General features: G+C 44.8%; 3 protein-coding genes across 5 annotated transcripts in view; all 3 read left to right on the top strand.

Moving 5' to 3' along the window:
* rpgrip1 (RPGR interacting protein 1) overlaps nucleotides 1–8,548 on the top strand; it is a gene marked incomplete at both ends in the record, with an annotated part of 21,048 nt that extends 12,500 nt beyond the window's left edge. The window contains 12 exons of the mRNA XM_080543132.1: nucleotides 775–892; nucleotides 1,348–1,869; nucleotides 2,558–2,721; nucleotides 3,039–3,387; nucleotides 4,438–4,628; nucleotides 4,916–5,239; nucleotides 5,873–5,963; nucleotides 6,444–6,535; nucleotides 6,792–6,981; nucleotides 7,193–7,277; nucleotides 7,832–7,968; nucleotides 8,187–8,548. Of these exons, the coding sequence (XP_080399258.1) occupies nucleotides 775–892; nucleotides 1,348–1,869; nucleotides 2,558–2,721; nucleotides 3,039–3,387; nucleotides 4,438–4,628; nucleotides 4,916–5,239; nucleotides 5,873–5,963; nucleotides 6,444–6,535; nucleotides 6,792–6,981; nucleotides 7,193–7,277; nucleotides 7,832–7,968; nucleotides 8,187–8,548 (2,625 nt within the window). The remainder of the gene's footprint in view (nucleotides 1–774; nucleotides 893–1,347; nucleotides 1,870–2,557; nucleotides 2,722–3,038; nucleotides 3,388–4,437; nucleotides 4,629–4,915; nucleotides 5,240–5,872; nucleotides 5,964–6,443; nucleotides 6,536–6,791; nucleotides 6,982–7,192; nucleotides 7,278–7,831; nucleotides 7,969–8,186) is intronic.
* A 1,187-nt stretch (nucleotides 8,549–9,735) lies between these two features.
* LOC308168152 (complement factor H-related protein 2-like) overlaps nucleotides 9,736–27,500 on the top strand; it is a 499,130-nt gene continuing 481,365 nt past the window's right edge. For 2 of the 3 annotated variants that reach the window (XR_013937724.1, XR_013937725.1), the window contains exons 1-6: nucleotides 9,736–9,962; nucleotides 10,309–10,509; nucleotides 10,615–10,779; nucleotides 10,991–11,161; nucleotides 12,695–12,871; nucleotides 13,884–14,149. Coding sequence is in view for 1 of the 3 variants with exons in the window: in XM_080542634.1 (XP_080398760.1) it covers nucleotides 9,893–9,962; nucleotides 10,309–10,509; nucleotides 10,615–10,779; nucleotides 10,991–11,161; nucleotides 12,695–12,871; nucleotides 13,884–14,074 (975 nt within the window). In the remaining 2 variants the exon portion in view is untranslated. Of the gene's footprint in view, nucleotides 9,963–10,308; nucleotides 10,510–10,614; nucleotides 10,780–10,990; nucleotides 11,162–12,694; nucleotides 12,872–13,883; nucleotides 14,213–27,500 lie in introns of those variants that run through there. The other variant, XM_080542634.1, reaches the window with a different exon arrangement.
* The window catches only part of gc2 (guanylyl cyclase 2), a gene marked incomplete at its 3' end in the record, with an annotated part of 16,404 nt that continues 11,199 nt past the window's right edge, over nucleotides 22,296–27,500 (top strand). Inside the window, exons 1-9 of the mRNA XM_080543131.1 lie at nucleotides 22,296–22,619; nucleotides 23,178–23,357; nucleotides 23,864–23,981; nucleotides 24,683–24,984; nucleotides 25,670–25,905; nucleotides 26,122–26,240; nucleotides 26,654–26,738; nucleotides 26,953–27,049; nucleotides 27,484–27,500. The exon at nucleotides 27,484–27,500 is cut by the window's right edge and continues 109 nt beyond it. Of these exons, the coding sequence (XP_080399257.1) occupies nucleotides 22,596–22,619; nucleotides 23,178–23,357; nucleotides 23,864–23,981; nucleotides 24,683–24,984; nucleotides 25,670–25,905; nucleotides 26,122–26,240; nucleotides 26,654–26,738; nucleotides 26,953–27,049; nucleotides 27,484–27,500 (1,178 nt within the window). The 5' untranslated portion in view covers nucleotides 22,296–22,595. The remainder of the gene's footprint in view (nucleotides 22,620–23,177; nucleotides 23,358–23,863; nucleotides 23,982–24,682; nucleotides 24,985–25,669; nucleotides 25,906–26,121; nucleotides 26,241–26,653; nucleotides 26,739–26,952; nucleotides 27,050–27,483) is intronic.

The following is a 27,500-nucleotide window of genomic DNA, read 5'->3' as shown; positions in this document are numbered from 1 at the left end:
TTTCACACAGCCGTTTTTTCAATTCCGGGACAAAGGCCATGTGTGTTTAAATAGCTGGCGTGCTGATTGGAAACGGACAGCTTTGTCAGTGCATTTTTGTCTTCTGAGACTGATAGCTTCTTGCACAAATCGACCAGTGGCTGAGCCATTGTGAAAGACAGATCATGTTCAGCTATAAACGCGCACACTCGGATCTTTTGCTCGCAAACACGGTCGGCCATTGAAGATGCCCTTCTTAAGGCCCGCCCCACTACTCTGCCTCCGATTGGCTAGAAGTCGTTGGTTGGCTTGAGCAATGTGATACCATTGGTAGGCGGAACTGACTCTTTGCTGAAGATGACTCTTTAAATTACGATGTAAACAAATAGCATGTGATTTTATTTTATTTTATTGCTCAAAATCCCCCCGCGCCGGAAATCCGGCACCGTGCCGGAGAACTTTAAGCCCTGCATACACACACACACACACACACACACACACACACACATACACACGCACACACACACACACACACACACACACACACACACACACATGCGCACGCACGCACACATCCACACGCACACACACACACACACACACACACACACACACACACACGCGCACGCACACATCCACACACACACACACACACACACACACACGCACACACACACACACCATCTCTTGTTAAGCTCCGTCCCACTCTTTGTCTTCTGTGTCTTAAGCGTCCTTGGGTTTTATGTTAAGTTATCATTATTATTATTATTATTCTGTTTCTCTGTCCTTTCTCAGGCTGAGTTTGACACGATGATGGAGAGAATAGAGAGAGACAGGGAGGACACCAGGAGGAGGGTGGCAGAGAAGGATAGACTCCTGGGGAGGAGAGCCCTGCAGATAAGCACGTTACAAGGTAAGAGAATGAAGACATCATCTCTGTTTCCCTTGACCAAGAACAATAGCTTTTCATGATGACACTCCAAGACATTTGACTTACAAGCAAGTAAATCAAATGTAACAACCATGTTATACCATTGTAATGACCAACAACAATTGAACGATTATCCAATACATTACAGGATATCGTGAGCTTAGATAAGGTTCTATCTCCGTTTAGGGCAGTTCAGAGATATTGAGCGTCAAAGTTTTTACATTCCATTATGTTTTGTGAGATGGAACCTTTGTATTTTATGAATTACTAACTAAAAAATGTCAAATTTTTAAAAAATAACACCACACAGGCATTAATAAACACCTAATGGATCAGATTATGTAAAAAACTCAATTTTGACCAAAAATGGAGATAGAACCTTATAATTCTAAGCTCACGATATGCCTAATATTCTCTCTTTTCTTAACCTCTTAAAGCCCAGCTGAAGGAGTTAGCATACAGCCCCAGGAACTACAAACGGAGCATACCACTGCAGTACACCTGGCCGGGGGGGGGGGGAGACCACGAGGTGGCGCAACCCATCGAGGACGACGATACCACTTTCTCTCAGCTACGGGAGGGGGACTCCTTACTGGAGATCCACCTCAGGGGGGCTACCTTCACCCCTGGGGGGCTACGGACCCTGAATGGCGCCCAAGAAGGGGTGGCGGGGGCGGACGAGGCGGTGACCTTTTGCACTTACGCCTTGTTGGACTTTGAGATGCACTCCACCCCTCTGGTCTCGGGGAGTCAGCCCAGCTACGGGTTCACCTCCAAGTACCCGCTGTCGGCCCGGGACCTGGGCAGGCTGGGGGGTCAGGGGGGAGGGGTGAGGGTGGAGCTCCATCAGGCCCTGGGAGGGGTGCGCTTCGTGACGCGCGGGCGAGCGCAGGTGCCCCTGGTCGGGGCGGTGATGGACAGGAGAGGGGAGCGCGTGAGCGGACGGGTCAACATCGCAGGTGAGGATCATGGTCATGGGATAGACACTGGGCTCCAACAGAGACCATTGTGACGTTAGAATTATAAGGTTCTATCTCAATTTTTGTCAAAATTTTAGTTTTTTTACATAATCTGATCCATTAGTTTATTGTGTTTATTAATGCCTGTGTGGTGTTCTTTTTTAAAATGTTGACATTTTTGAGTTAGTAATTAATAAAATACCAAAGGTTCCATCTCACAAAACATAATGGAATGTAAAAATCTTTGACGGTCAATATCTCTGAACTGCCCTAAACGGAGATAGAACCTTCTCATTCTAAACGGAGATAGAACCTTATCATTCTAAACGGAGATAGAACCTTATCATTCTAAACGGAGATAGAACCTTATCATTCTAAACGGAGATAGAACCTTATCATTCTAAACGGAGATAGAACCTTATCATTCTAAACGGAGATAGAACCTTATCATTCTAAACGGAGATAGAACCTTATCATTCTAAACGGAGATAGAACCTCAGCAGCTATGCTACTCTAGTATCAGGGGAGGCTGGGTGGAGGTATAAATGGCCGGTGTGGGAGATTCCCATACACATTTTCAAATGGAGTAAAAATAAAAGAACGGGGTACAATAGATAGGTGTTATTAGTCAACCGACGTCATAGGGTTTCTACGAATAAAATGTTGATGTGTGATCCTCCTCTTGCAGGCTCAGAGGGGTTGGTCATAGGGGTCCTAGACTTCTGGGTGCGCCTGTTCCCCCCTGCCGAGCCCATGGACACCCTGGGCGAGAACGGAGTGGAGAGACGGACGACCACGGCACAGAGGAACCCTGCCATGCGCTCTCTGGGCTGGCAGGACAGTGTACATGAAGTAATGAAACAGCGCTGCACACACACACACACACACACACTTTAATTTACATTTTGCCATTTAGGAGATGCTTTTAATCTTTAATCGACTTACAATTACGAATTACAGGGACATTCCCCCCCTGGAGTAACTGAGGGCTAAGTGCCTTACTCAAGGGCTAAACACTAGTAGTGATGTGGTTTCAGGCGGGATCTGAACTCACAACCTTCCGATCACAAGTCCAACTCACTATCCACTAGACCACCACTACCCCTGTAGACCACCACTATCTATTTATGCAGATAACACACTGATGTATTTTCCCCATACAACAACAGGAACTATTTGACTACGGCGGAGGAACACCCAACGAGCTGGAGGTGGTGCTGGAGCGCTGCGTGGGCCTCAGCGCGCGCTGGCCGGGACTCCTTCCTGACTCGTACCTGATGTACCGGCTGTACGACCTGCCTCCCCACAGCTCTCTCACCGTCTCGTGCTGCGCCGACCCGCTGTTCAACGACGCGGCGAGCTACCCCCTGGCCGTGACGTCAGACGTCCTGGAGTACCTGCGGCGGGGCAGTCTGTGGGTCTACCTGTTCGACGACAGCGATGACCAGACTCCTACGTCATACCTGGCCAAGACCCCCGTCCCGCTCCACGCCCTAGCCGCAGGGAGGCCGATCAGAGGTGAGAGGAAAATCGTGACGTTAGAATTATAAGGTGTCAAAATTGTTTTTTTTTACATAATCTGATCCATTAGGTGTTTATTAATGCCTGTGTGGTGTTATTTTTTAAAATGCTGACATTTTTGAGTTAGTAATTCATAAAATACAAAGGTTCCATCTCACAGAACATAATGGAATGTAAAAACTTTGACGCTCAATAATATCTCTGAACTGCCCTAAACGGAGATAGAACCTTATCATTCTAAGCTCACGAAATGATGAAATGGGAACCACTGTATGTCCAATTTTTATTCTATTCTATTCTATTACACTCGTGTTGGACGGGACTGCAGGGGACAGAGATCTATCGAAAACATTGAGGGTACCCATTTCAATGGATATCATCATAGGACAGAATCTAGAGAGGCTTTTATTTGTATTGTAACGATCCTGTATGAGACCCCGTTGACAGCTCCTCCAAGGGAGTTAACTCTCTTGGTCTAATGGTTAGCGCGGCCGTCGGTTATGTGGGAGGTCGGGGTTCGACTCCCGCATGGGGCGAGTTACACTAGAAGATTCCCGTTCGCTACACTGGTGTCAGAAGTGGGATGGAACGAAGGCCATCGGAGAGGCGTGTCCACGTGAGGGACTTGACATAGTGAAGCGTGAGGGCACGCTCTCCCGAACGGTGAGGATAGTGTAACGATCCTGTATGAGACCCCGTTGACAGCTCCTCCAAGGGAGTTAACTCTCTTGGTCTAATGGTTAGCGCGGCCGTCGGTTATGTGGGAGGTCGGGGTTCGACTCCCGCATGGGGCGAGTTACACTAGAAGATTCCCGTTCGCTACAGTATGATCTGATGTTGATTATTATTGCAGGACATGCAATAATGTATTTTACCATTATCCATTCCATTCCCTTCTATTCTATTTAATTTTATTCCATTCTATTCTATTCCCTTAGATTCTTAGATCTGATTCTATTCCACTAAAATTCTATTCTATTCTAATCCATTCTATTCTATTTTATTCCCTTGTGTTCTATTCTCCTCCCTGCTTCTACTTCCTGTCAGGTGACTATGTGCTGAGGGATACAGGTGGTGGTCCGAGAGGTATGGTGAGAGTGTTGATACGGTGGAGGTACACCTTCCGGCCACCAGAGGGGGTCCAGGGACAGAGGGAGATGGACAGAGCGGAGAGAGAGATGGAGAGGAGAGGAGAGAGAGCCACAGAAGAACCACAGAGACCTATCGCCAAGCCTAGAGTAATGGCCGAGCTCTTTTTTCCACTGTCAAACTGTTTAGACTGAGTCGTTATAACATCCCATAATCTCCTAAAGAAATCCTGAAACACTCCTTCTTACTAGTATGTCCCTCCTGTTTCAGACCAAGGCTGTTGGACCAAGAGTAGAGAAACCTGTCGCACAAAAAGAGACCCAACTTAAGGTATGACGCACATAATACACACGTAGCAATTATCATCACTCTCTAAACAGAGAAGTGTTATGAGATGAAGACAAAATCATCACTTTCTGTTTACCTGCTTCTTTAGCCCAAGACCGCCAGGCCTCCACCAATCAAACTGAGACGACCCCCCCAGGAGGCCCAATCAGAGCAGACTCAGAGCGAGGCCGGCGTAGCCACATCTTCTCAGTCTCCAGCTAGAAAGCGGGAGCGGGCGACACCCCTCAGGTCACCTGATCCCTCCCGTCGCCGCACACCCCTTCTTGTGACTGAGCCGAGTCAGGCCACGCCCCTTCGGTCGCCCGCGCGGAAGCAGCCCACTCCTCTGAGGTCACCTGACCGGGGAGGCACGTCTAGACAACGTGCACGTGTGTCATCAGCCAGGAGCTCTGTTAGCGATGCAAAAGCTCAGGTGAGTTAGTTCACCTTTATTTCGAACAGCAGTCCAAGTACATTGGGATACAAATTATTTCAAAAAATAAAAACAAATCCACATGGTTAAGCTGTCCGAAAGGGAATAGGAGGAAGCAAAGCTTATTTGTCCCCATTCACACACTACAGTTACAGCAGCGTAGGTTTACAACAGAAACAAACAACAAACAAAAAAACAATCAGGCTCAATTTTGTCATTCAAATTCAAATACACACAATACAGGATACAAACTATCATACACTAATTTTAGAAAATGGCATGTCCTGTCTCTTCCATGTTGTATCTAGAAAGGATATCATTCTTCTACATTCTTTTAAAGAATAAGAGAGGAGCTCAGGTAGGAGAGCCGGATGAAGCTGATCATCTTCATAAGCATTGACTGATATAGACGGTTTCCTTGAGCAAATACTAAGATATGGGCAGAATAAATTATGTTGATCGAGGAAGATTTATAATATATATTATTTAGATATTTGAGTGGATCACATTTGACAGCTAAAATGCTCTGACGATGAAGACATGGCAGTAAGAGGCATTCAACTCAAATGTTCACAACACATGTTTCTCCTGTCTCACCCTCCCTCACCCTCCCTGTCTCACCCTCCCTCGCAGGATATCCCCTCGCTGGAACAGGTGTCTATGGAGGGAGGGGAGGAGGAGGAGGAGGAAGAGGAGGAGGAGGAGGAGGAGAGAAGTGAGAAAGGTAAGAATTTAGAAGAATGTTATTTCTTTTATCTAGAATATCATCTTCAGGTTGTTCAAAGTCAAAGTTAAAATCGAACATTCATCGTCGCTCTTAAAAAAGTCATTTTTATCTCAATTAGATTAACCTGGATAAAAAAGGGGCTACATTTAAACAAACAAAAAACAGTATAGACTTTTTTGGGATGCATTTATCTGTTATTTGGGGGTGACTGTGGCGCAGGAGGTAGAGCCGCCGTCTACTGATCGCAAGGTTGGCAGATCGGTGGTTCGAGCCCCAGCGGGCCACATGTCGAAGTGTCCTTGGGCAAGACACTGAACCCCAAATTGCTCCCGGTGAGCTGGCCAGCGCCTTGCATGGTAGCTTGCCGCCATTGGTGTGTGAATGTGTGTGTGAATGGGTGAATGAGAGGACGTTGTAAAGCGCTTTGGATAAAGGCGATATATAAGTGCAGTCCATTTACCATTTTATTTCCCTTAGTGGATAGTGACCTCCTGGAATCTGCCGGATCAAGTAACTCATCCCGCAGTGATGTCATCATTATTCCACCTCCTTTTAGACCAATCAAAAAGGTAATTTCTCCTACATGAATGTGGGGAGCATGGCACGTTCTGGCCTGCAGAGGGAGCCAGACTGTTGGTGGAGTGTGGATGACGGTCTGATCACTGACACCTGTCCGTAATCAGACCATCATCCACACTCCACCAACAGTCTGGCTCCCTCTGCAGGCCAGAACGCGCCATGCTCCCCACAATGAAGCATCCTTTTCATTTGTAATAAGCTCACTTTGGCCATAAATGTTTCAGAAAACCATCTTTTTTATTTCAGGGGGACAAGTTGAGGGTGGAGATTCTCTCTCTTTCCTTTGACCCACACTCTGGAGTGGCTCTGGACCAATCGGTTCAGCGTGTTTACGTAGAGTACCGCCTACTGGGTGTTCCCATGGCGACCACAGAGACACCGATGTCCCTCCGTAAACCAAGAGATGGGGAGGAGATACATTACAACTTCACAAGAGGTCTCACTACCTATATCTCTACCTGTCTCACTACTACGTCTCTAAAGCCCGATCCCGATTCCCTTTCCTACCCCTACGGCTCGTTTTGGAGTGCCACTCGCTTTGGAGCCAAGGCCTCTGAACAGAGCCCAATTGATCTCAAATCACTCTCTCTTTCTCCCCCTTTCTCTCTCTCTCTCTCTCTCTCTCTCTCTCTCTCTCTCTCTCTCAGTCATCTATGTGGACAGCTCAAAGGCAGCTCCTCTCAGACGATACCTTTACACCATGCTGGAGGGCGCTGATCCCAACCAGGGACGGTAAGAGTGTGTAACAGTGTGTTTCCCACTGGGTAAACGCCAACTAGCTATTTATAATGGTTATAAGGGTTAAGGTGAGGGTCAGGGTAAGGTAAGGTAATTGTCATGGTTAAGGCTAGTGAATACCTTTTTTGTTTGTTTGTTTTGTTTCACAATATTTTTATTATAATTTTTATATACCATCAAAGACAAAACAACAAAAGACAAAGAAAGAGAAACATACAATAACAAAGTTCACAAACATAGACACAACACACAACTTGCATCGATTTTGGATTGAATAAAAAAACTAAACAAAACAAAACTTTCCTCCACTTTGTATAAAGTATTCTATCCTACATGTTCTTCGTGTACAGTTCCCACAGCTTGTCAAAGTCTTTCCGCTTGAGGCTAGTGAATACCTAGTAGAAGTTGTAGGATGAATATATTTGTGTGTGTGTGTGTGTGTGTGTGTGTGTCTGTGTCTGTGTCTGTGTGCGTGTGCGTGTGCGTGTGCGTGTGCGTGTGCGTGTGCGTGTGCGTGTGCGTGTGCGTGTGCGTGTGTGTGTATCCAGGCTGAAGTTCACAGTGGTCAGTGAGCCGATGGACGAGGATGACGACGAGGACGAGTGTGTGGATGTCGGCCACGCCTTCCTGGACTTGCAAGAACTCCTCATGACAGGAAATGACATCACAGAGCGTCAGATTGATAGTGGGTATACACTCATATACAGTATCCCTCCCTTACTCTGTGTGATGTGAGATTAGTTTTCAGCAGGTTGAGATGACCTGCTATAAAACCAAATGGTAGACGTATATATACAGTATCCCTACTCTGTGTGATGTGCCCTTATTTATACACCCCCCCCTTTCTCTCTCTCTCTCTCTCTCTCTCTCTCTCTCTCTCTCTCTCTCTCTCTCTCCTCATAGTTGTCAGTGTGGGTGAAGAGAGGGAAGTGGTGGGGAAGCTGAAGGTGTCTCTGGAGGCAGCGAAGGCTCTGACTGGGATATACTGGCAGGGTCAGCGCCAGAAAGACAAACAGGCTAAGAAGGAACAGACAGATGAAGAGGAGGAGGAAGAAGAAGAACAAGAACAAGAACAAGAAGAAGAAGAAGAAGAAGAAGAAAAAGAAAAAGTAGAAGAAGAAGAAGAAGAAGAAGAAGAAGAAGAAGAAGGAGAACAACAACGAGAACAAGAAGAGAAAGCTTCAAAGAAAAAAAAAGAAAAGATGCAAGCGACAAAAAAGAAAAGAAAAGATGCAAGTGACGATGATGACAGTGACTTTTACTAAGAGTGAACACAAACATGAAACTAACAAGAAAATGACAACATATTTGATTCCAAATCATTACATGATAGTTGCAGCACCATTTACAGTTACAGGACAATTAAACTTATTCTAAAGCCTAATTCAGAGATGACACTGACCACTCTGCAAACTACCTACAGGGTTATATCTAACTTTCTGTAAGACTGGATGATGTCTCCACTGCATTGTTTTTGTAGTATGTTATTTCTTCTGTTTCTTTTTTTTTTTGAAGTGATGATGAATAATTTACCTTGTGTTGATGCTTGTTGTCAGTACAAATGTAGTAGAATGTGTGTATAGGACCGGGGTGGGGGGGAGAAAAAGGGGGGAAAATGTGGACCTTGAATGTACGTACATTGACTTCCGAATGTCTATTGTTCAATAAAAATATATATATAAAAAAAAAAAGGAATGGGATTGTGTATCAGTGGCGGACTCAGGCTGTTTGAAGGGCAGGGGGGGGGAAAAGAAAAAAAGGGCACCTACTGCACAACATGGGACCCCATCAGTGCACATGGTCAAGTTTAGACCATTGGAAGGGCAGCCAATAGGGCACATCCTCTAATTTTGTCACTCAAAAGGGCACTTTAGTGCAACGTTTTTCAACTGTGGGGGCACATGGTCAAGTTTAGACCATTGGAGGGGCACCAATAGGGCACGTCCTCTCATTTTCGCCACTCAAAAGGGCATTTTTGTCACTCAAAAGGGCACTCTCTTACATTACCATTGATGACTTAGCAGCACAACCTCTGTGGCTTCATGTTGGCAAAATAGTTGAAGTCAATATAATAGATATATCAATATATATACATATATTCTTCTTGAGAAAGAAGACTACTTGTCCATCCACAACCTCCTAAAATGACATTAAATAAATGGGTTCAGGTTCCTAAATAAAGTTTCAGAATAGTCTTGTAAATAGTGCCCAGTTGATTTTGGCTGTATAACTGTATTTGAATGCGCAAATATCAGGAAATGAGTGATGACCAATTCTTATCAGTGTCTTGTTGTTGCCATATCAAATCAACCTCTGACCTAATGATCCCTCCCCAACAGACAGTCTTGTTTGTCTTTCAACACACTCTTTGCCTTTCTATTTATCATGTGATGTAGTGTGGTCAATTCCCGTAAACCCTCCCTCAAGTCCTTCCTTCTGACAGATATACCCTACCACTACCTCTGCATGCTCTTATCGCTGTACTCGTATCAGGTTTTTATAATTCAAAAACAATTTAGCTGACTGTTGCGTTGCCATTGAGAGGACAGTGACTTGAGAGGACTCCACTCAGACATTTCTCACTTGTGACTGAGGGTGTTGCCGCGGTAATGCAGGTGATGACTCAAAGCTCCATCCTTGCACTATGGGTGTGTGCACTCACCTTTGTGACAGCCCAAGGTAAGTTCCCTCTGCCTGATTAATATTCTAGGTATAGAAAGATATATTTGTGTTTGTGTTGTGTAATAAAAATAATAATAATAATAATAATATTGCCTTTGTTGTCAGCATATTTAATATATTAAACTGTAATTTAAGCTGTAAATGTATTCATATGTTGAAGCAGTATTGCAAAAAAGTGCTATCATGTGCAATTACTATTATTGTTTACAAAATGTGAGTCAATTACTATTATTGTTTAAAACATGTGAGTCAATTACTATTACTACTGAATATGCATGCATTTGTGTACCATGGCAACATACTTACATTTGCTCTTTTCAATATTTTCCTCTCTAAAATACAGCGATTACCGGTAGATGTGAATTGGATTTGCCAGCTACACGAGGAACGAGATATACACCTCCTTACAAGTCTCGGTTCTTACCTGATGAACAACTGAACGTGGACTGTGATTCAGATTACTGGAACAAAGACTCACATCAGTCACAAGAGATCATAACATGCCAAGAGACCGGACTGTGGTCAATGACACCTGAATGTGAAGGTATCGATGCACCATGGACAGAGGAAAGCAGAAGTATTACTGTGTGTTACCTTACAGGTACCGTATAATTCACATCAAGTCTGAATATGTGCATTCTCATTTCAGAGATTTGCGGTGATCCACAAGACAGTTCTGTGTTTACTCCCAGACGTTGGAACAAGAGAAGATTTAATGACACTCAGTATTACGATTGTCGGACAAAATATAAAGCTATGGCACGACAAGCCACATGCACAAAGACTGGCTGGACACCAAACCCCCTCTGTGAAGGTACACATAATGGAGGTTATCTTTGGTTTCAGTTTGGCCAGATTCACTTTAAACCTGTCTGGTATAGTTTCTGCTTAAATAGTTGCCATAGGTTGTTAGGGTTAGGGTCATATGTAAAAAATAAAAGGCTAATTTCAATACATTATCATATGATGTATCAACATATCATGATATGTTGGATTGTTTAATAATTGTATTCATTGTCTTTCAGAGATTACATGTGACCAGCCAGAAATCCCAAATGCTGAGATTGAACCTCATACACACCCATACATGTACGGAGATAGATTATTTTACAAATGTAAGAATGGTTATTCCCCACAAGAACGCAAGATGGCTGTCTGCGAAGAAAATGGCTGGGACACTCTTTTTACTTGTACAGGTAAATTTATTTACATATTTACATATTGACCAACAATAGAAAACAGATCATGTAAATAAACAAATAATCTGTGAAAACAACAACTATCAAAGCCCTTCTTCCTCCTCGTACCTGGTGAAAACCATGTTTTTATACCGCTTTTTGAACTGGGTCATGACTCATGCTTGGACACCGCTTTAGCTCCACACTCAATCCGTTCCACAGCTTCACTCCACATATAGAAATACAAAAACTTTTTAACGTTGTACGTACATAAATATGTTTTAAATTTAACTACCCCCTCAAATTATAACTCCCATCTCTATCAAAAAACTATTTTTGAATATTCCTAGGGAGTAGGTTGTTATTTGCTTTATACATTATTTGTGCTGTTAGAAGGTTATGTTATGTTATGTTAATTTTATTTATAATGCGCCCCCCATCCAACTTTTACATCGGCCCGGGGCGCAGCCCGGGTAAAGGAACAGATAAAGACAAAGACAAGGAACACAGAAAGCAATCAGACACAGACAACTTAAACGTAAATCTCAGGCATACAATTCACAACAAATAGGGAGTAGATTTAGGGAATGTCATTTAGGAAGAGGTGGGTTTTTAACTTGGCTCTAAAGGAGTCCAGAGTGGGGGCAAACTTGATGGCAGAAGGGAGCGCGTTCCACAGGGTCGGTGCTATCACCGCAAAGGCACGGTCACCCTTCCTCTTGAGGTTGGTACGTGGGACCCTCAGGCTGAGTTGGGCGTCGGACCTGAGCCTGGGTCTGGGCCTTGAGGAGGTAGACTGGTCCAGGAGGTCCTTGATGTATGGTGGGGCGAGACTGTTGAGAGCTTTAAAAACAAAGGTGCAGATTTTGAACTTCACTCTCTTCTTCACTGGGAGCCAGTGAAGGGAGATGAGGACAGGGGAGATGTGGTCCCTCATTTTGGTGCCTGACCCCAGCCTGGCAGCGGCATTTTGGACTAGCTGCAGGCGGTAGATGGTCTTATCAGGAAGTCCCGCATATAGTGAGTTGCAGTAGTCGAGCCTAGATGATATTAGCATGAGGACGACATGCACAACATGGTGTTTATTATCTGCCAATATCCGATGGACATGTGGGGATATCGGCTGTACTGCAGTATCGCCACATGCACATAACAAACACTGATTTATTAGCCATACAATTAATCAAATCAACTGTTGGAATGTGGTCATTTTTTAAACCCCCCCCCCCCCCCCGAGACAACACACACATGCACTGCACCTAGTAGCAATACTAGTCATAGTTGTTATAGTAGTACTACCAGTAGTAATAGAAGTAGCAATAATAGTGGTAGTAGTAGTAATAGTAGTAGAAATACTACTCGTAGTAGTAGAAGTCTAGTCATAGCAGTGACCTAGTAGTAGTATGCATTGCATTAGTATTTACTCAACAGTAAAGACTGTGAATGAATGAATAACAATGTCCAATCAAATTCATAGATCTCTTCAAAACCCAAAATGTTGCTGTTTGATCAGAATGGATTATTGATACATTGTTTCCCTGTTTATCTTAGGGGAATGTCTTCCAATACCTGTGGTTGAAAATGCAGAGCATACTGTGATGAAGTACAAACCTGGCACAAGAACTGCCGTAGAAGTGTCCTACCAATGTCCACGATTTTATCTGCTGAGTTTTGACCACAGCGTTAAATGCACAGATGGACGATGGGAGCCTGCTCCAGTGTGCTACAGTAAGAATTTGTCTTTGTAACTGACAGAAGAATGTATGAACTCTAGCTTGGACCGTCCCCAACCCTGTTATGGCAGTTATACAGTACAGGCCTATAGAGCAGTTAGACAGTACAGGCCTATAGAGCAGTTATACAGTACAGGCCTATAGAGCAGTTAGACAGTACAGGCCTATAGAGCAGTTATACAGTACAGGCCTATAGAGCAGTTATACAGTACAGGCCTATAGAGCAGTTATACAGTACAGGCCTATAGAGCAGTTATACAGTACAGGCCTATAGAGCAGTTATACAGTACAGGCCTATAGAGCAGTTAGACAGTACAGGCCTATAGAGCAGTTATACAGTACAGGCCTATAGAGCAGTTATACAGTACAGGCCTATAGAGCAGTTATACAGTACAGGCTTATAGAGCAGTTATACAGTACAGGCCTATAGAGCAGTTATACAGTACAGGCCTATAGAGCAGTTATACAGTACAGGCCTATAGAGCAGTTATACAGTACAGGCCTATAGAGCAGTTATACAGTACAGGCCTATAGAGCAGTTATACAGTACAGGCCTATAGAGCAGTTATACAGTACAGGCCTATAGAGCAGTTATACGGTACAGGCCTATAGATGGTCAAACTACGCCAAGGCGTTAAGACACAGTAGTGTCTCCGTAACATGGTGATCTATTAGACCTGCTAGTTAGCATGCAAAACTAAACCAGCACGTCTGCGAAGGGAGGCTAGCTTAAAGCAGCATAGTTTTATGCCTCGAGTCTATTTTCCTCGGCAGCGAGAGCGTTGTAGAGGCGTAGATAGAAAATCAAGGTCGGCGGTAGCTATGACTCGGCCCACACAAACGTGCGTCTTGCCTCTGTTGGTGGGCTCATGAACTACACAGACATTATGTTTGGATAGATTCAATTGTCCATTCTTCAATAGAATAATACCTTTTTTATCTCATGACATTTCAGAGCGTTTTGGTTCTCATGACATTAACAGACTGTTTGTTGTGTCTCCTTTCAGAACCCTGCACTGTCAGAGAAGCCGACATGGATAAAAGGAACATTAGATTAGCATATAAATATAAAACGAAAGTCCATGCAGAACACGGTGATTTCATATCATTTAGATGTGTTCCAGGGACATCCTTTATTGACCCTGGTCAGCGTCGTCAGTGTAGAAACGGTGAAGTTGATTTGCCCTCATGCCTGTAAAGCATTTTCAGTTGACGGGAACTGAAGATCACTGCCAGTGTTGGACAATTATGTAAATGATTTGCTCTGTAATTGGTCTGAACTGGGATTCAGTCAGTGATTTAACAGTATGTATGAAGTCAGTGAAATAAAGCACCCCTGGTTTTGAGTTCATTAATCGCCTCCTCAGCCTCTTCCTGCTATAGCACCTTGTACCTGTCTGCACAGCACATTACTGTAAAGCCTGGTACACACATAAGGACTTTCAAAATCTTAACAGATTTTTTTTTATCTGAGAGAGACCCCACACATGAAGATAAGAAATCTTGGATTGAACAGCCTTGATCGTATTGTGTGTGGTGTGCGCCGATATTCCCATTTCAGCACCCCACATACATAAAGATTATCGTTACGACAGTCTAGAGTCTAGAGCAGGGTTGCCAGATGAGATTGACCTTTATTGAACAAGACATCACAGATGACGGTGGGCTTATTGTATTTTGCCCCAAATACCTGACTTGTGAATCAGTGGACACAGCTGCCATACCATGACCTGACCAGCAGATGGCAGTATGGAGCTGCTGTATCGACTGCATCGGAAGTGTTCAGGGTCGGCGTTGTTGGCATAGATCGTTATGACAACCTGGCTGCCTGTCACACACACACACACACACACACACACACACACACACACACACACACACACACACACACACATACACACACACACACACACACACACACACACACACACACACATGTCCCCAAAGATCATGTGATTTGAAGCCCTATTTTACACTACAGAGAGTGTCATACATCATCCATCATACATTGAAAATCTCTGCCAAATACATGTATTATTTAATTTCGAAGAAAAACAAACAAGTAGATTGGTCCAATCAGAACAAGACAACCGAGTAACAGCCGGTTAATGAAGTTTATTTTTTGAAAATTCATGGTCCAATGGTAAAAGAGAACATGTTGATTGATGGGGCTGAACATTTACGAAATATAGCCAATAAAAGGGGGCGGGTTCTTTGACGCACCTATATATAGGTGTGAGCGGCCGTTACATTTCACATAAGGGCAGTTATCCATTGCAAATAGCGGAGCTAAATGAAACAGGATTGTGTCAATTAGTTAGCTAGCAACAGAAGATTAGACATTATTCATTAACCTTATACCTTAAATACTGTCACACACAGTTATTACTTTGAATCCTCATCATCAATATGGTAAGTTTTACTAGCTAAGGAGTAAATTGTGGTTTTCAAAGTAGGTAATTAAGCTAGCTAGCCGGCTAGTAAGCAAGTCCAGTTTAGCTACTAACTAGCCACTAGTACACGGTACGTGTCTTAACGAACTAAATCGTTCTGTGGCAAATCAGCGACATGAATGCGAGATTGTGCCGTCTCAAACTCCGTGAGACGCGGCGAGCTAACGACGCTAGCCTTCTCCTAGCTAACGACGCTAGCCTTCGCCACCCCATCTACCTGTCTACCTAACGACGCTAGATAGAGATATCAATGTTATATGTATGTGTATTTGTGTATGTTATCTGTGTAAATGTTGTAATTGTTCCATATTTGATACCTGTCTCTCCCCCCCCCCCCCCCCCCCCCCCCCTTAGTTATTTAGTCGGTGTCCACCATTTTAGTCCAATTTAGTCGATCTGTTAGTGTTCATTTGTGCCAGTATAGTCCCGGACAGAACCACAGGTGGTTTGCATCAAGTGCAATCAGCCCCAGTAGGCCAGGTGATTGACATGAGTCTTAATGAGAAGGGCAAAGCTCCATCACAGCAGTCGTGGACATTTCCATATCGATGACCTCGGTCACACCATTGAAAATGACACCATTGTCTTAACCCTTAATTGACATTGAGACATTTTAAATAAATGATAATACAAACCGGTTGACACCGTAGAGAAGTGGAGTGGTACGTAGTAAGAAAACTTTATTGGTATGTTGTTTCAAACAGAAGTTAAATATAGCATTTAGCCTCAGGTAACCATGGTGATAAACCATCAGGACCAGTGGAGGTAGAAATCCACTGGTGAGGACCAGCTACAGAAGAGTCACTGGCAGCAGGGATGTTACACCAGCACAAACAGCACACTTCCTGACGCTTCTAATAAACAGAAACTTTTTTTATTTTTATTTTTTATTTTATTTTTAATTCTACATCCCAAACATTGTACAATACCTTAACATTAGCTTTCAGTTTCCAACAGAACTATGTCATCAGAGAGCAATGTTTGAATTGGCAGTGGAACTGCATTTCAATAATGGCCTGCAAACAGCCAGTCAAGAATATGACATTACAGTCAAAAGCATTACAATACTCAAGCAAACCTAACCCTCAATCATTGACAGAGCTACAAAGCGTCACATGTGACTAACAGCTTATGTCAGTGGTGAGTTATAGGTTAGCTTGGTCCTGCCTATCACTATCATTGTCATGTTTTTTGTATCAGGTTTCTTTTTGTATCATGTTCTTAAGCCTGCAAACTGCGACACTTTAAATGAATGTGCAATAACACTTTGTGCAATATGACAACCCTCGGGTACATAAGGTTCAGAGATAGGAAATGTTAGAATAGGTATAGCATAGCATAGAGTACAGCACAGTGTTTTATTTGTATAGTATAGAGTGGATAGTGTACATAGCCTTTATTTATGTAAACCAGCTCTTTTCCCTTCTTGTTTTTAGTTCTTTTTCCTAGCACCAGGGGAGCCCCCCCTCCCAAATGTCGTTATGGTACCTGTACTGTATTAAAGACCATTCATTCATTATATCACTATGTGCATTTGCATTGCAGTGTTACCGCTGTACCAGATTGGATTTGATATTAATCTGTTAGGGGTCATTTCGTTCTAGGTCGGTAATGCCGTGACTCATACACACATTCACACGCGCGCGCGCACACACACACACACACACACACACACACACACACACACACACACACACACACACACACACACACACACTAGAGGATTACGGGCACGCGCTCCGACGCTCACCTGGATGGCGCATCCCAGCCGAAACCTTCGCGTCCTCCTTAACGTTTTTGATTATGTGGGAAAAACACCGTTGGCTTGTAGATATTTATATTATATTTAGTTATTGAGGATTACTTTTTGAGATTTCTGGATAAAAGCCTAATGACCTCGCTGCTAAAACACCACTTCTCTGTTGCATTCGGTGCAGAAGACATGTAGACAGGACGAGACCGTCTCCCTCACCTCATAGCATGGTAAGTGCTGGCTTTATTTCATACGTTTTATTCATACGGTATTCTTCAAAATGACTCATTATCAAACATTGATCTTTCTCCATTCTCTTAACGGTGTTTCCAATGAGATAGCAGATAGGCCTACATGCGCTTTGTGTGAAATGAATACGTATGACAAATAGTTAATTTTGTGGAATATAAACTATACTTTTATATATTGTAGATGAAACATTTTATACTCAACTAGGGAGATACTTATAGGATATCTATCTGGGGGATTATAATCAACTGTGCATAGGACATACTGTAGGGTCATATGTAGATAATCCTATTGAAGATAGAAGCAGATCCCTGTGAGCCTGGGGATATGACACATCAGTGTTAAGACATATGTGTACATGTGTGTATTTAACACATCAAACATTTTAAAAATTCAACATACAGCTGTTTTGTACAGCTGTATGTACAACATACAAAATTAAACATACAACGTACAACATACATTGCAGCTGTTCACATGAAATTTAGATCAGACATTGGTATTAACTAAAAAGTACACAGCTAAAGAAAACATGTGAAAAATATGTGCAATAAGGGGGAATGACACATGTGTTTAAACACATGGGGTGGTCCAGTGGTCTACACAGTGGTCTACAGTGGTCTACAGTGCACCTATGCCCATGTTGACATTCCTGTCCGTCCTCACTAACTCTATCCAATAAAATGAAAAATATGAGTGGGACTGCCCCACTCAGAAAACAATAAGTATTGAACACACCAACTGAAATGTATTTAATGCTTAGTGGAGAAGCCTTTGTTTCAGATTCAGATTCAGATAACATTTATTGCCATTGATGTTGAAACACATAGTAGGAACTTGTTGTGGCATTGGTGTGTGCATGCTAGTACATTTTTTCCCACAAATATACAATAAGAGACAAGTGCAAACAGGACAGAAAAGTGAATAACAAATAACAAGACGGGGGGTAGTGGTGGTCTAGTAGTGGATAGTGAGTTGGCCTTGTGATCGGAAGGTTGTGAGTTCAAATCCCGCCTGAAACCACATCACTACTAGTGTGTCCTTGAGTAAGGCACTTAGCCCTCAGTTACTCCAGGGGGAATGTCCCTGTAATTCGTAATTGTAAATCGCTTTGGATTAAAAGCGTCTGCTAAATGGCAAAAAAAATTATAATAAAATTATAGTGCAACAGCGGGCAAGTCCAAGGTCAGGGGGTTCAGTCCATTGCCAACCCCCCTCGGAGAGGGGACAGGTGGACAGGTGGACACCTGAGTCCTTTACTAGACGGACGGCTGAGGGGAAAAAACAGAGTCTGTGGCGCTGCAGGTGAACCCTCACAACCTTCAGCAGCCGCAGCCTCCTTCCGGAAGGAAGCAGGATGAAGAGGCCGTGGCTCGGGTGGGAGGAGTCAGCCATTATCTTCCTTGCCACTCCTCAGAGCCCTGGTGTCATGTAGGGTCTTGAGGGGGGGGGGGGGGGGGCAGGGCATAGCCGATCACCTTCTCCGCAGAGCGTATCACCACCCGCTGCAACTTGGTCTTATCTTTGACCGTTGCAGCGGGAAACCAGGTGATGATGGAGAGGGGGGTGAGGATGGACTGGATGATGATGGCGGTGTAGAAGAAGTTCACCATCATGGTCCTGAACTTCTACACCATGATGGTCCTCGGCAGGTCGAACTTCCTCTGCTGCCGCAGGAAGAACATCCTCTTAAATGGACTGCACTTATATAGCGCCTTTATCCAAAGCGCTTAACAACGGCCTCTGATTCACCCATTCACACACACACTCACACACCAATGGCGGCAAGCTACCATGCAAGGCAGCGGCCCTCGCACTGGGAGCAATTTGGGGTTCAGTGTCTTGCCCAAGGACACTTCGACATGTGGCCAGCTGGGGCTCGAACCGCCGATCTGCCAACCTTGCGATCATTAGACGCCGGCTCCTCTACCTCTTGAGCCACAGCCGCCCCTCTTCTGAGCCTTCTTCACGAGAGCTTCACCTGCTGTGACCTGCTGCTGGTCAGGAAGTCTGTAATCCACCGGCAGGTGGGGGAAGGGACAGCTGGCGCTCCAGTATGGGAGGGAGGATGGTGTTGAAGGCCGAGCTGAAGTCCACAAACAGGATCCTAGCAATCCTAAGCATAGTTCCCTGCAGTGTCCAGGTGTTCTGGGACATAGTGCAGCAGAGCCATGTTCACGGGGTCGTCCGTTGGACCTGTTGGCTCTGTACGCAAACTGCAAGGGGTCCAGGACCAGGAGAGGGTGTGTGATGGACTTCAGTTAGGCCGGGACGAGGCGCTCAAAGTCCTTCGTGACCACAGAGGTCAGAGCGACGGGTCGGTAGTCATTTAAGGCCTGTGATCTTGGCCTTCTTCAGGACAGGGATAATGATAGAGGGCTTGAAGCAAGCTGGTGGTACATGACACAGTTCCAGTGAGGTGTTGAAGACGTTGGTAAACAGCACAGTGCTTCAAGATGGAGGGTGAGACAGCATCCGGTTCCGGCCGCCTTTCCCGGGGATTCTGGCTCTTGAAGAGGTGGTTCACATCACTCTCTGTGACAGAGAGGGAGGGGGGAGGGGGAGAGAGGGGGGAGGGGAGGGAGTAGCAGAGGAGACAGGGTCACCGCTGGGGTTAGGGCAGCGTTTCCCAAACTGTGGGGCGCGGGGGTACTGCAGGGGGGGGCGCAGAAATAATATGGGAGGGGGAAAAAAAAAATGTTCCTTTTCAACCCATAATAAAATATAAAACTATAGTTGGATATAATATGTCTTGTTATTATTAGAAGAGAAAATGTAATGTTTGTACAACTTTATACAATGAATTATATCAATCTAGGTGGGGACTGGGTTAGGGGGGGCTCGAAAATATTTCCAATTACCCAAGGGGGGCCTGATTGAAAAAGTTTGGGAACCGCTGGGTTAGGGAATAGTGGTTGTGGCTGGGGGGGGGGGGAGAACCTCTCCTTCTCAAGCCTGCAGTAAAACCCATTGAGCTCGTTAGCAAGGCGGAAGTTGTCCGAGGTCTGTGGGGACTTTGGTTTGTAGTGTGTTATTGTTCTGAGGCCTTTGCATGCGGAGGAGGAGTTTCCCTCAGAGAAACCGCTGCTGTAGTCTCTCAGAGAAGCCATGTTTTGCCTCCTTCACGGCTTTGGCGAACCTGTACTTAAGTTGTTGGCCTGCTTAAACCTGTCCTTGTCCCCACTGACTGCGCCTGGCTTCTTCCTTCTCCAACCTCAGCCGCCTAACTAAGTTGGGCTGTGAACTAGGGCGTGTCATTGTTGTTGTAAATGGTCCTGGATCGGAGTCGGATCGACACACACCTCCTCGCAGTAGCTGATGAATGACGTCACAGTCTCTGTTAGGGCTTTCACACCGGCAAAGAACCGTGCCCGTTCGCGTTCGGAAACCTCCGAACGTTGGCGCTGTCTGGCGAACGATACACTGGTATGAACAGATACACTGGTATGAACGCGGGCTCGTTCGCCAGACAGCGCCATCAGAAGTCTTGCGAGAAGTCTTCCTGTGCATGGCTGGTTGATGGTTGAGTGATATTCCCGTCCACTTGCAGATAATGGCCCCAATGGTGCTTATAGGAACATTTAGGAGTTGAGATATCCATCTGTAACCAGTGTCATTACTATGCTGCTCAACAATCTTGTTGCAATGGTCTTGGGAGAGCTTTGTCTCTACCCATCATGAGATGTTTCCTGCAGGAAAGTTTGGTGACAAATTAATTGTTTACTTGCATTCAGAGGTGGGAAACACTTTTTCAAAGAGCGGAAGTATTTACCCGCCAACGTGCACTAACCCAGCTGATTCTAGTTAACACAGGTAAGAGAACTCATTAGTGGCTTAAGCTGGTTTAGTGCTTTTTCTTAGTGTGTTCAATACTTTTCCTTCCTGTGTCATTCCACTTTGTTGCACATAGCTTTTTTATGGATTGGAATGTTACCGTTCTTTAGCGGTGTGGTTGTATTGCGTTAGTTAGTTCGAACAGCAGTCCAAGTATATTGGAATACAAATTATCTAAATAAAGAAAATCCACATGGTTAAGCTGTCCGAAAGGGAATAGGAGGAAGCAAAGCGTATTTGTCCCCATTCACACACTACAGTTACAGCAGCGTAGGTTTACAACAGAAACAAACAACAATCAGGCTAAAAAAAAAATCATTCAAATTCAAATACACACACTACAGGATACAAACTATCATACACTAATTTTAGTAAAAATGGCATGTGCTGTCTCTTCCAGGTTGTATCTAGAAAGGATATCATTCTTATACATTCTTTTAAATTGCAGTTCATTAGTACACCTTTGAGTTAATACCAATGTCTGGTCTAAACTTCATGTGAAAAGCTGCAACGTAAATATGTTGAATAATTTTTTTTGTTGAATACTTATTTCCCCCACTGGATAAACTTGAATGCATGGTTAACACCATTATAGGGAGGGAGATTATAACATTAATAGAGCAAATGGCTGCTGTACCATACCACAATATTGAGCTTTGCGCTGCACAATTGTCACAAGTACCTCCGTTAGAGGTTTTACAACAGATATTTCGCAATAGTTAAAGTGTGTGTTTGTTTAACAAAGTATACAAGAAAAATGTATACTACTAAATAATGGCCTATGTTGGGAGTTTTCCCATGAAGAATGATGGGAAATCTCATTTAATCTGGTTTCCGTCTACAGGGAGCTGGGGGCCTACAGGTTACAGACAGCATCGTGGGGCCTGCGAGTGAGAGAACACGCGTGTTGCCTACGCTAAGCGTGTGTTAGCCTTGAGATGCCACGCCTGCTCTGTGCCTTCCACAGTATACTTCAGACATGGGACCAGCCACGAGACACACCTCCTGACCACCAAGAACCTCCCCTCCTCCCCCTCCCCTTCCCTCTCCTCTCCCCTCTCTCTCGCCCTCTCCACCTCTCCCTCCGCCTCCCCCTCCATGGCTACGGCATCCTCTGGTTCTTCCTCCTGCTGCTTGCTCCACTGTGCCTCTGGCCCCGCCTAGCCCAGGCCGCGGTGTTCAAGGTCGGGCTGGTAGGGCCTTGGGAATGCGACCCTCTGTTCGCCAAGGCCCTGCCCAGCGTAGCGGCCCAGTTGGCGGTCAACCGGATCAACAAGGACCCCGCCCTCTCCTGGGAGACCAGGTTTGACTACGTGGTCCTGCAGGAGGCATGTCAGACCTCCAGGGCCCTAGACAACTTCCTCGGCTTCTACACGCGCGCCAGGGGGTTCATCGGCCCCACCAACCCTGGGTACTGTGACGCTGCCACCATGCTGGGGAAGACCTGGAACAAGGTAGGTGGAGGGGTATACTATGTAACGGAGGAGGTTCAGGAACACTTATGTGACTCGTTTAACTATTCTATTCTGTTCTATTTGTTTATTATGTTTATTTCCCTCCATTCCATGACGCCATTCCATGCTAAACCATTCCGTTATTCTATTATATTCATTCCGTGACATTCCGTCCCAACCCATTCTATTCCATCTCATTCTATTCTAATTCTATTCGGTTGTTAAGTCGTGACGTATTTCTGGGTCCAACGTTGGCTGAGGCGGTGTCTTTCGAAATGCCTCAGTAATAATAATAATTCATTATATTTATATAGCGCTTTTCCGAGGCTCAAAGACCCTGACAAATATGGGAAAAAACGGGAAAGTGCTGTGTCCCTTGTCCTTGTTGTATGAATAGATCCCAGTCTAAAAAAAACGATTGAACTGTCATTCTACCGCTGTAGTACAGGACCTGGAAATTGCTAAACGTCACGTTTGACGTCAGACTTAACAACCAAATTATTCCTCTCCATTCCATGAAATTCCATCCCTGCCCATTCCATTCTGGGTCGTTCCAAGGCGGTGTTCTCGTGGGGGTGTGTGGCCTATGAGCTGGATGATGCACGCAGCCACCCCACCTTCGCCCGCTCCATGCCCAGGCCCACCTGGGTGCTCCTCAGCCTCATGAGGCAGTTCCGCTGGGCGCACGTCGCTGTCATCTCCTCCTCAGAGGACAGCTGGGTGGAGACCTCCATACAGGTGGGTGGTTTCTGCTATATGGTTGTTTCTGCTACATGGTTGTTTCTGCTACATGGTTGTTTCTGCTACATGGTTGTTTCTGCTGTATGGTTGTTTGGCAGCAGGGGAGGCTGGTGGAGGTAGAAGTCGCAGGACGGACTCATTGTAATGCATGGAACGGAATGAGGAATGGTTCAAAACCAGACCCTCCCTGTTGGGCAATAATTGGAATGTGTTTTATTCTTTCACATGTGTAGAATACAATACAATGCAATGCAATGCAATGCAATACAATACAATGCAATGCAATGCAATGCAATGCAATACAATACAATACAATGCAATGCAATACAATACAATGCAATACAACACAATACAATACAATGCAATGCAATGCAGTAGTATTGTCATCCAATTAATTAGATTGACAGTAACAACAACTTTTGCTAGTGGTTCTGGGCACCAAGAAAACATCTTGTTTTTGTGTGAACTTGCAGCAATTCCTCTGACCTCTGACCTGCGTGTAGGTGGCCGACTCGCTGCGTAGTCACGGGATGTCCGTGCGGCTGGTGACCTCCGTGTCCAGCGACCCCGTCAGCGTGAGGAAGGCTCTGGGCCAGGTCAGACGGATGGACGAGCTGCGCTGTGAGTACCTTCATCTACCTTCATCTACCTTCATCTACCTACATCTACCTTCATCTACCTACATCTACCTCCACATCTCGTGACGTTAGAATTATACGGTTCTATCTCCATGTTTGTCAAAATTGAGTTTTTTACATAATCTGATCCATCAGGTGTTTATTAATGCCTGTGTGGTGTTATTTTTAAAATGTTGACATTGAGTTAGTAATTCATAAAATACAAAGGTTCCATCTCACAAAACATAATGGAATGTAAAAACTTTGACGCTCAATATCTCTGAACTACCCTAAACGGAGATAGAACCTTATCATTCTAAACTCACGATCTGTGTTTGAGAAGTGAGAGGGATGGTTATTCTGGTTGGTCATGGTGTTCAGGAGTTGGGAGAAAGAGAGAGAGGATGCACTTCGAAATCGGAGTTACACATAGTCTCCTCCTAGTCTGTCCTGTCCTGAGCTGAGAGTCTTGGATAGGTGGGAAACAATATTCGGGACACTTTCACCCAATCATATGGCAGGATCAGGATCATTCAATCAATCAATCAATCAATCAATCCACGACCATATTGCTCACATCTAACCCTCTCAGATCGACAGGAATGCCTGATTGCCTGACAAGAGATTGATTTAGAATTCAGTGTACTCTGTTCAGAATTCAGTGTGTTCACTCTGTTCCCTGGCTCTGCTCTACCCCCCTCCTAGTGGTGATCCTGTGCATGCACTCGGTGCTGATCGGCGGAGGCACCCAGAAGCTCCTCTTGGAGACGGCCTACGACATGCGTCTGGCGGACGGCTCCCGGGTCTTCCTGCCCTACGACACCCTCACGTACAGCCTGCCCTACCGCAACGTGTCCTACCCGGCCCTCAGGACCAATGGCAAGCTGCTGAAGGCCTACGACGCCGTGCTCACCGTCACCGTAGACTCCCCCGCCACCTCCTTCTACCAGGCGTACCAGCAGGCCATGGACACGGGGGAGCTGGCCGCTAACATCAAACCACATCAGGTAAGGGGCGCTTAGGTGGCGTAGCGGGTTAAGCGTCGACCACGTAACCGCAGGGTCCCCGGTTCGATTCCGGCCGGGGACATGTCCTGCATGTCATCCCTCCTCTCTCTCTCTCTCACCCATCCTTCCTGTCTAAAATCTCTACTCTATCTGTCAATAAAAAATTAGTAATATGAGTGGGACTGCCCCACTCAAAACAAAAAAGTTAAAAAACAAACAAACAAGCACATCAGGTAAAAACAATAGTCATATAGACGGGAGAGAGAAACACTTCAACGTACCATAGTAAAAGATATCTAGCTATCGAGGTATGAATACGTAGTCTCATTGAATACATCAGCAGTTGACTTCAACAATTCCACCACAGAACGTCTGTTTAGGATCATGTGGTCATATGTCTTGTATTTACGGCTCTATTGTTTCTATTGGTTATGTTGTGAAGCACTTTGTTTACATTTACATTTTAAATTTTTGGCATTTAGCAGACGCCTTATTCCAAAGCGACTTACAATCAATACATTTGAATACTAAGCAAGTGAATCATCAAACCACCAGTCGTAGCAGGAAGAGTAATCCAGCTCAGGCCCGGGGCCATTGATAGACTTTGTGATTCACTTTGATTCAAATGTGATTGGTGATGTGGTGTGTGACCGCCGCCCCTCCCCCCCCCCCCCCCCCCCCCCAGGTGTCCCCTCTGTTCGGCACCATCTACAGCTCGGTCCTGTTCATGGCCCACGCGGTCCGGGGGGTCCAGAGTTCAGGGGAGTGGCTGTCTGGAGGGAACCTGGCCAGACACACCAGGAACCTGGACTTCGAGGGCTTCAGCCACCCCGTCAGGACCAGCCCGTCTGGGGCGGGCCTGGCAGACTACCTGGTGCTGGACACGGACGGCAAGTCCTGGGAACTGAAGCCAACGCACAGGTAGACGAGGGTGTGTGTGTGCGTGTGTGTGAGTGTGTGTGTGTGTGTGTGTGTGTGTGTGTGTGTGTGCGTGTGTGTGCGTGCGTGCGTGCGCCTGCGTGTGGATGTATGTGTGTGTGTGTGTGAGAGAGAGAGAGAGTTTGTGTGTTATTATTGATTACTGATATTGATATTGATTATTTTTCATAATGATGACATCGCCAACCTTGTTTACAGGATAGAAATGGCGGCTAAGTTTGTGAGGTATCTAGGGAGAGACATCCACTTCCCCAACGGGGTCCCCCCCGACACCGACCCCAGCTGCTGGTTTACCAACGGCATCATCTGCTCATCTGGTGAGATGGTGTACACACACACACACACACACACACACACACACACACACACAAACTCTGGAACAGCCTCCCCCTCCACGTACGGGCCGCTCAGACCCTGGAGGTTTTTAAATCCCTCCTTAAAACACACCTGTTTTCCCTGGCCTTCACCCCCCCACCTAGCTATCGGTCCCTGGCTTTTATTATTTAATAGTTTTTATTGTAGGTCCCTGGCTCTTATTGTCTTATTGTTTTATTGTTTTTAGTCCTTTTATCTTCTCTTTTAATTTTACCATATTTTGTATTACATTGTATTGTGTGCATTGTGCTTACTTATTTCCTGCATTTTATCTATTTTTACTGTGAAGCACTTTGGCTCAGCATTGCTGTACGTAAATGTGCTATACAAATAAAGTGTTGTTTCTCTGTTTCAGGTGTGCACCTGTTCTCCATTGTTAAGGTCTTCCTGGCTATCCTCATGTTGGGCATCTTCTCTATACCCCTGTCTTACTGGATCAGGTAACACTGTACACACACACACACACAGACACACATACACACACACACACACACACACACACACACACACACAACAATAAAAAAGCACCCATAGATTACATAGATTACATTCATCACTCATCCAATTTGTCAACTTCAGTCTTACTACCGACTAGCAACATATCCCAAGTAGCACATTCATTCATTCTTTATCTTCCGCCTCTCGTTGCTCTAGGCGGCGCATCGCTCAGATCCGATTGGTCAGAGGTCGCTACAAGATCAAACTGACCCTGGAAGATGTCACCTTCATCAACCCGTCCATAAGCAAGAAGGTCAGCCCCGCCCCTTTTTCTACCTTGAAAGTAGCTCTTTATTAGATGAAATCTAATAGAATTATCTATCAACAAACACTAAAATAGATGATCGATATTTTGTGACGTTAGAATTATAAGGTTCTATCTGCATTTTTGTCAACATTTTGTTTCTTACATAATCTGATCCATTAGGTGTTTATTAATGCCTGTGTGGTGTTATTTTTTAAAATGTTGACATTTTTGAGTTAGTAATTAATAAAATACAAAGGTTCCATCTCACAAAACATAATGGAATGTAAAAACTTTGACGCTCAATATCTCTGAACTACCCTAAACGGAGATAGAACCTTATAATTCTAAGCTCACGATTTGGTGGACATGTTTGATGAAACGGTAACGTCTGCTAAATGGTTCAATATAAACGTCTGTTGTTGCTCTGTCCGATACCGCAGCTGAGTGTTGACGAGAC

Source organism: Nansenia antarctica (genome assembly GCF_963989245.1).
Source record: "Nansenia antarctica genome assembly, chromosome: 12".
Lineage (NCBI taxonomy): Eukaryota > Metazoa > Chordata > Actinopteri > Argentiniformes > Microstomatidae > Nansenia > Nansenia antarctica.
This window is presented reverse-complemented; position numbering and strand designations above follow the sequence as displayed.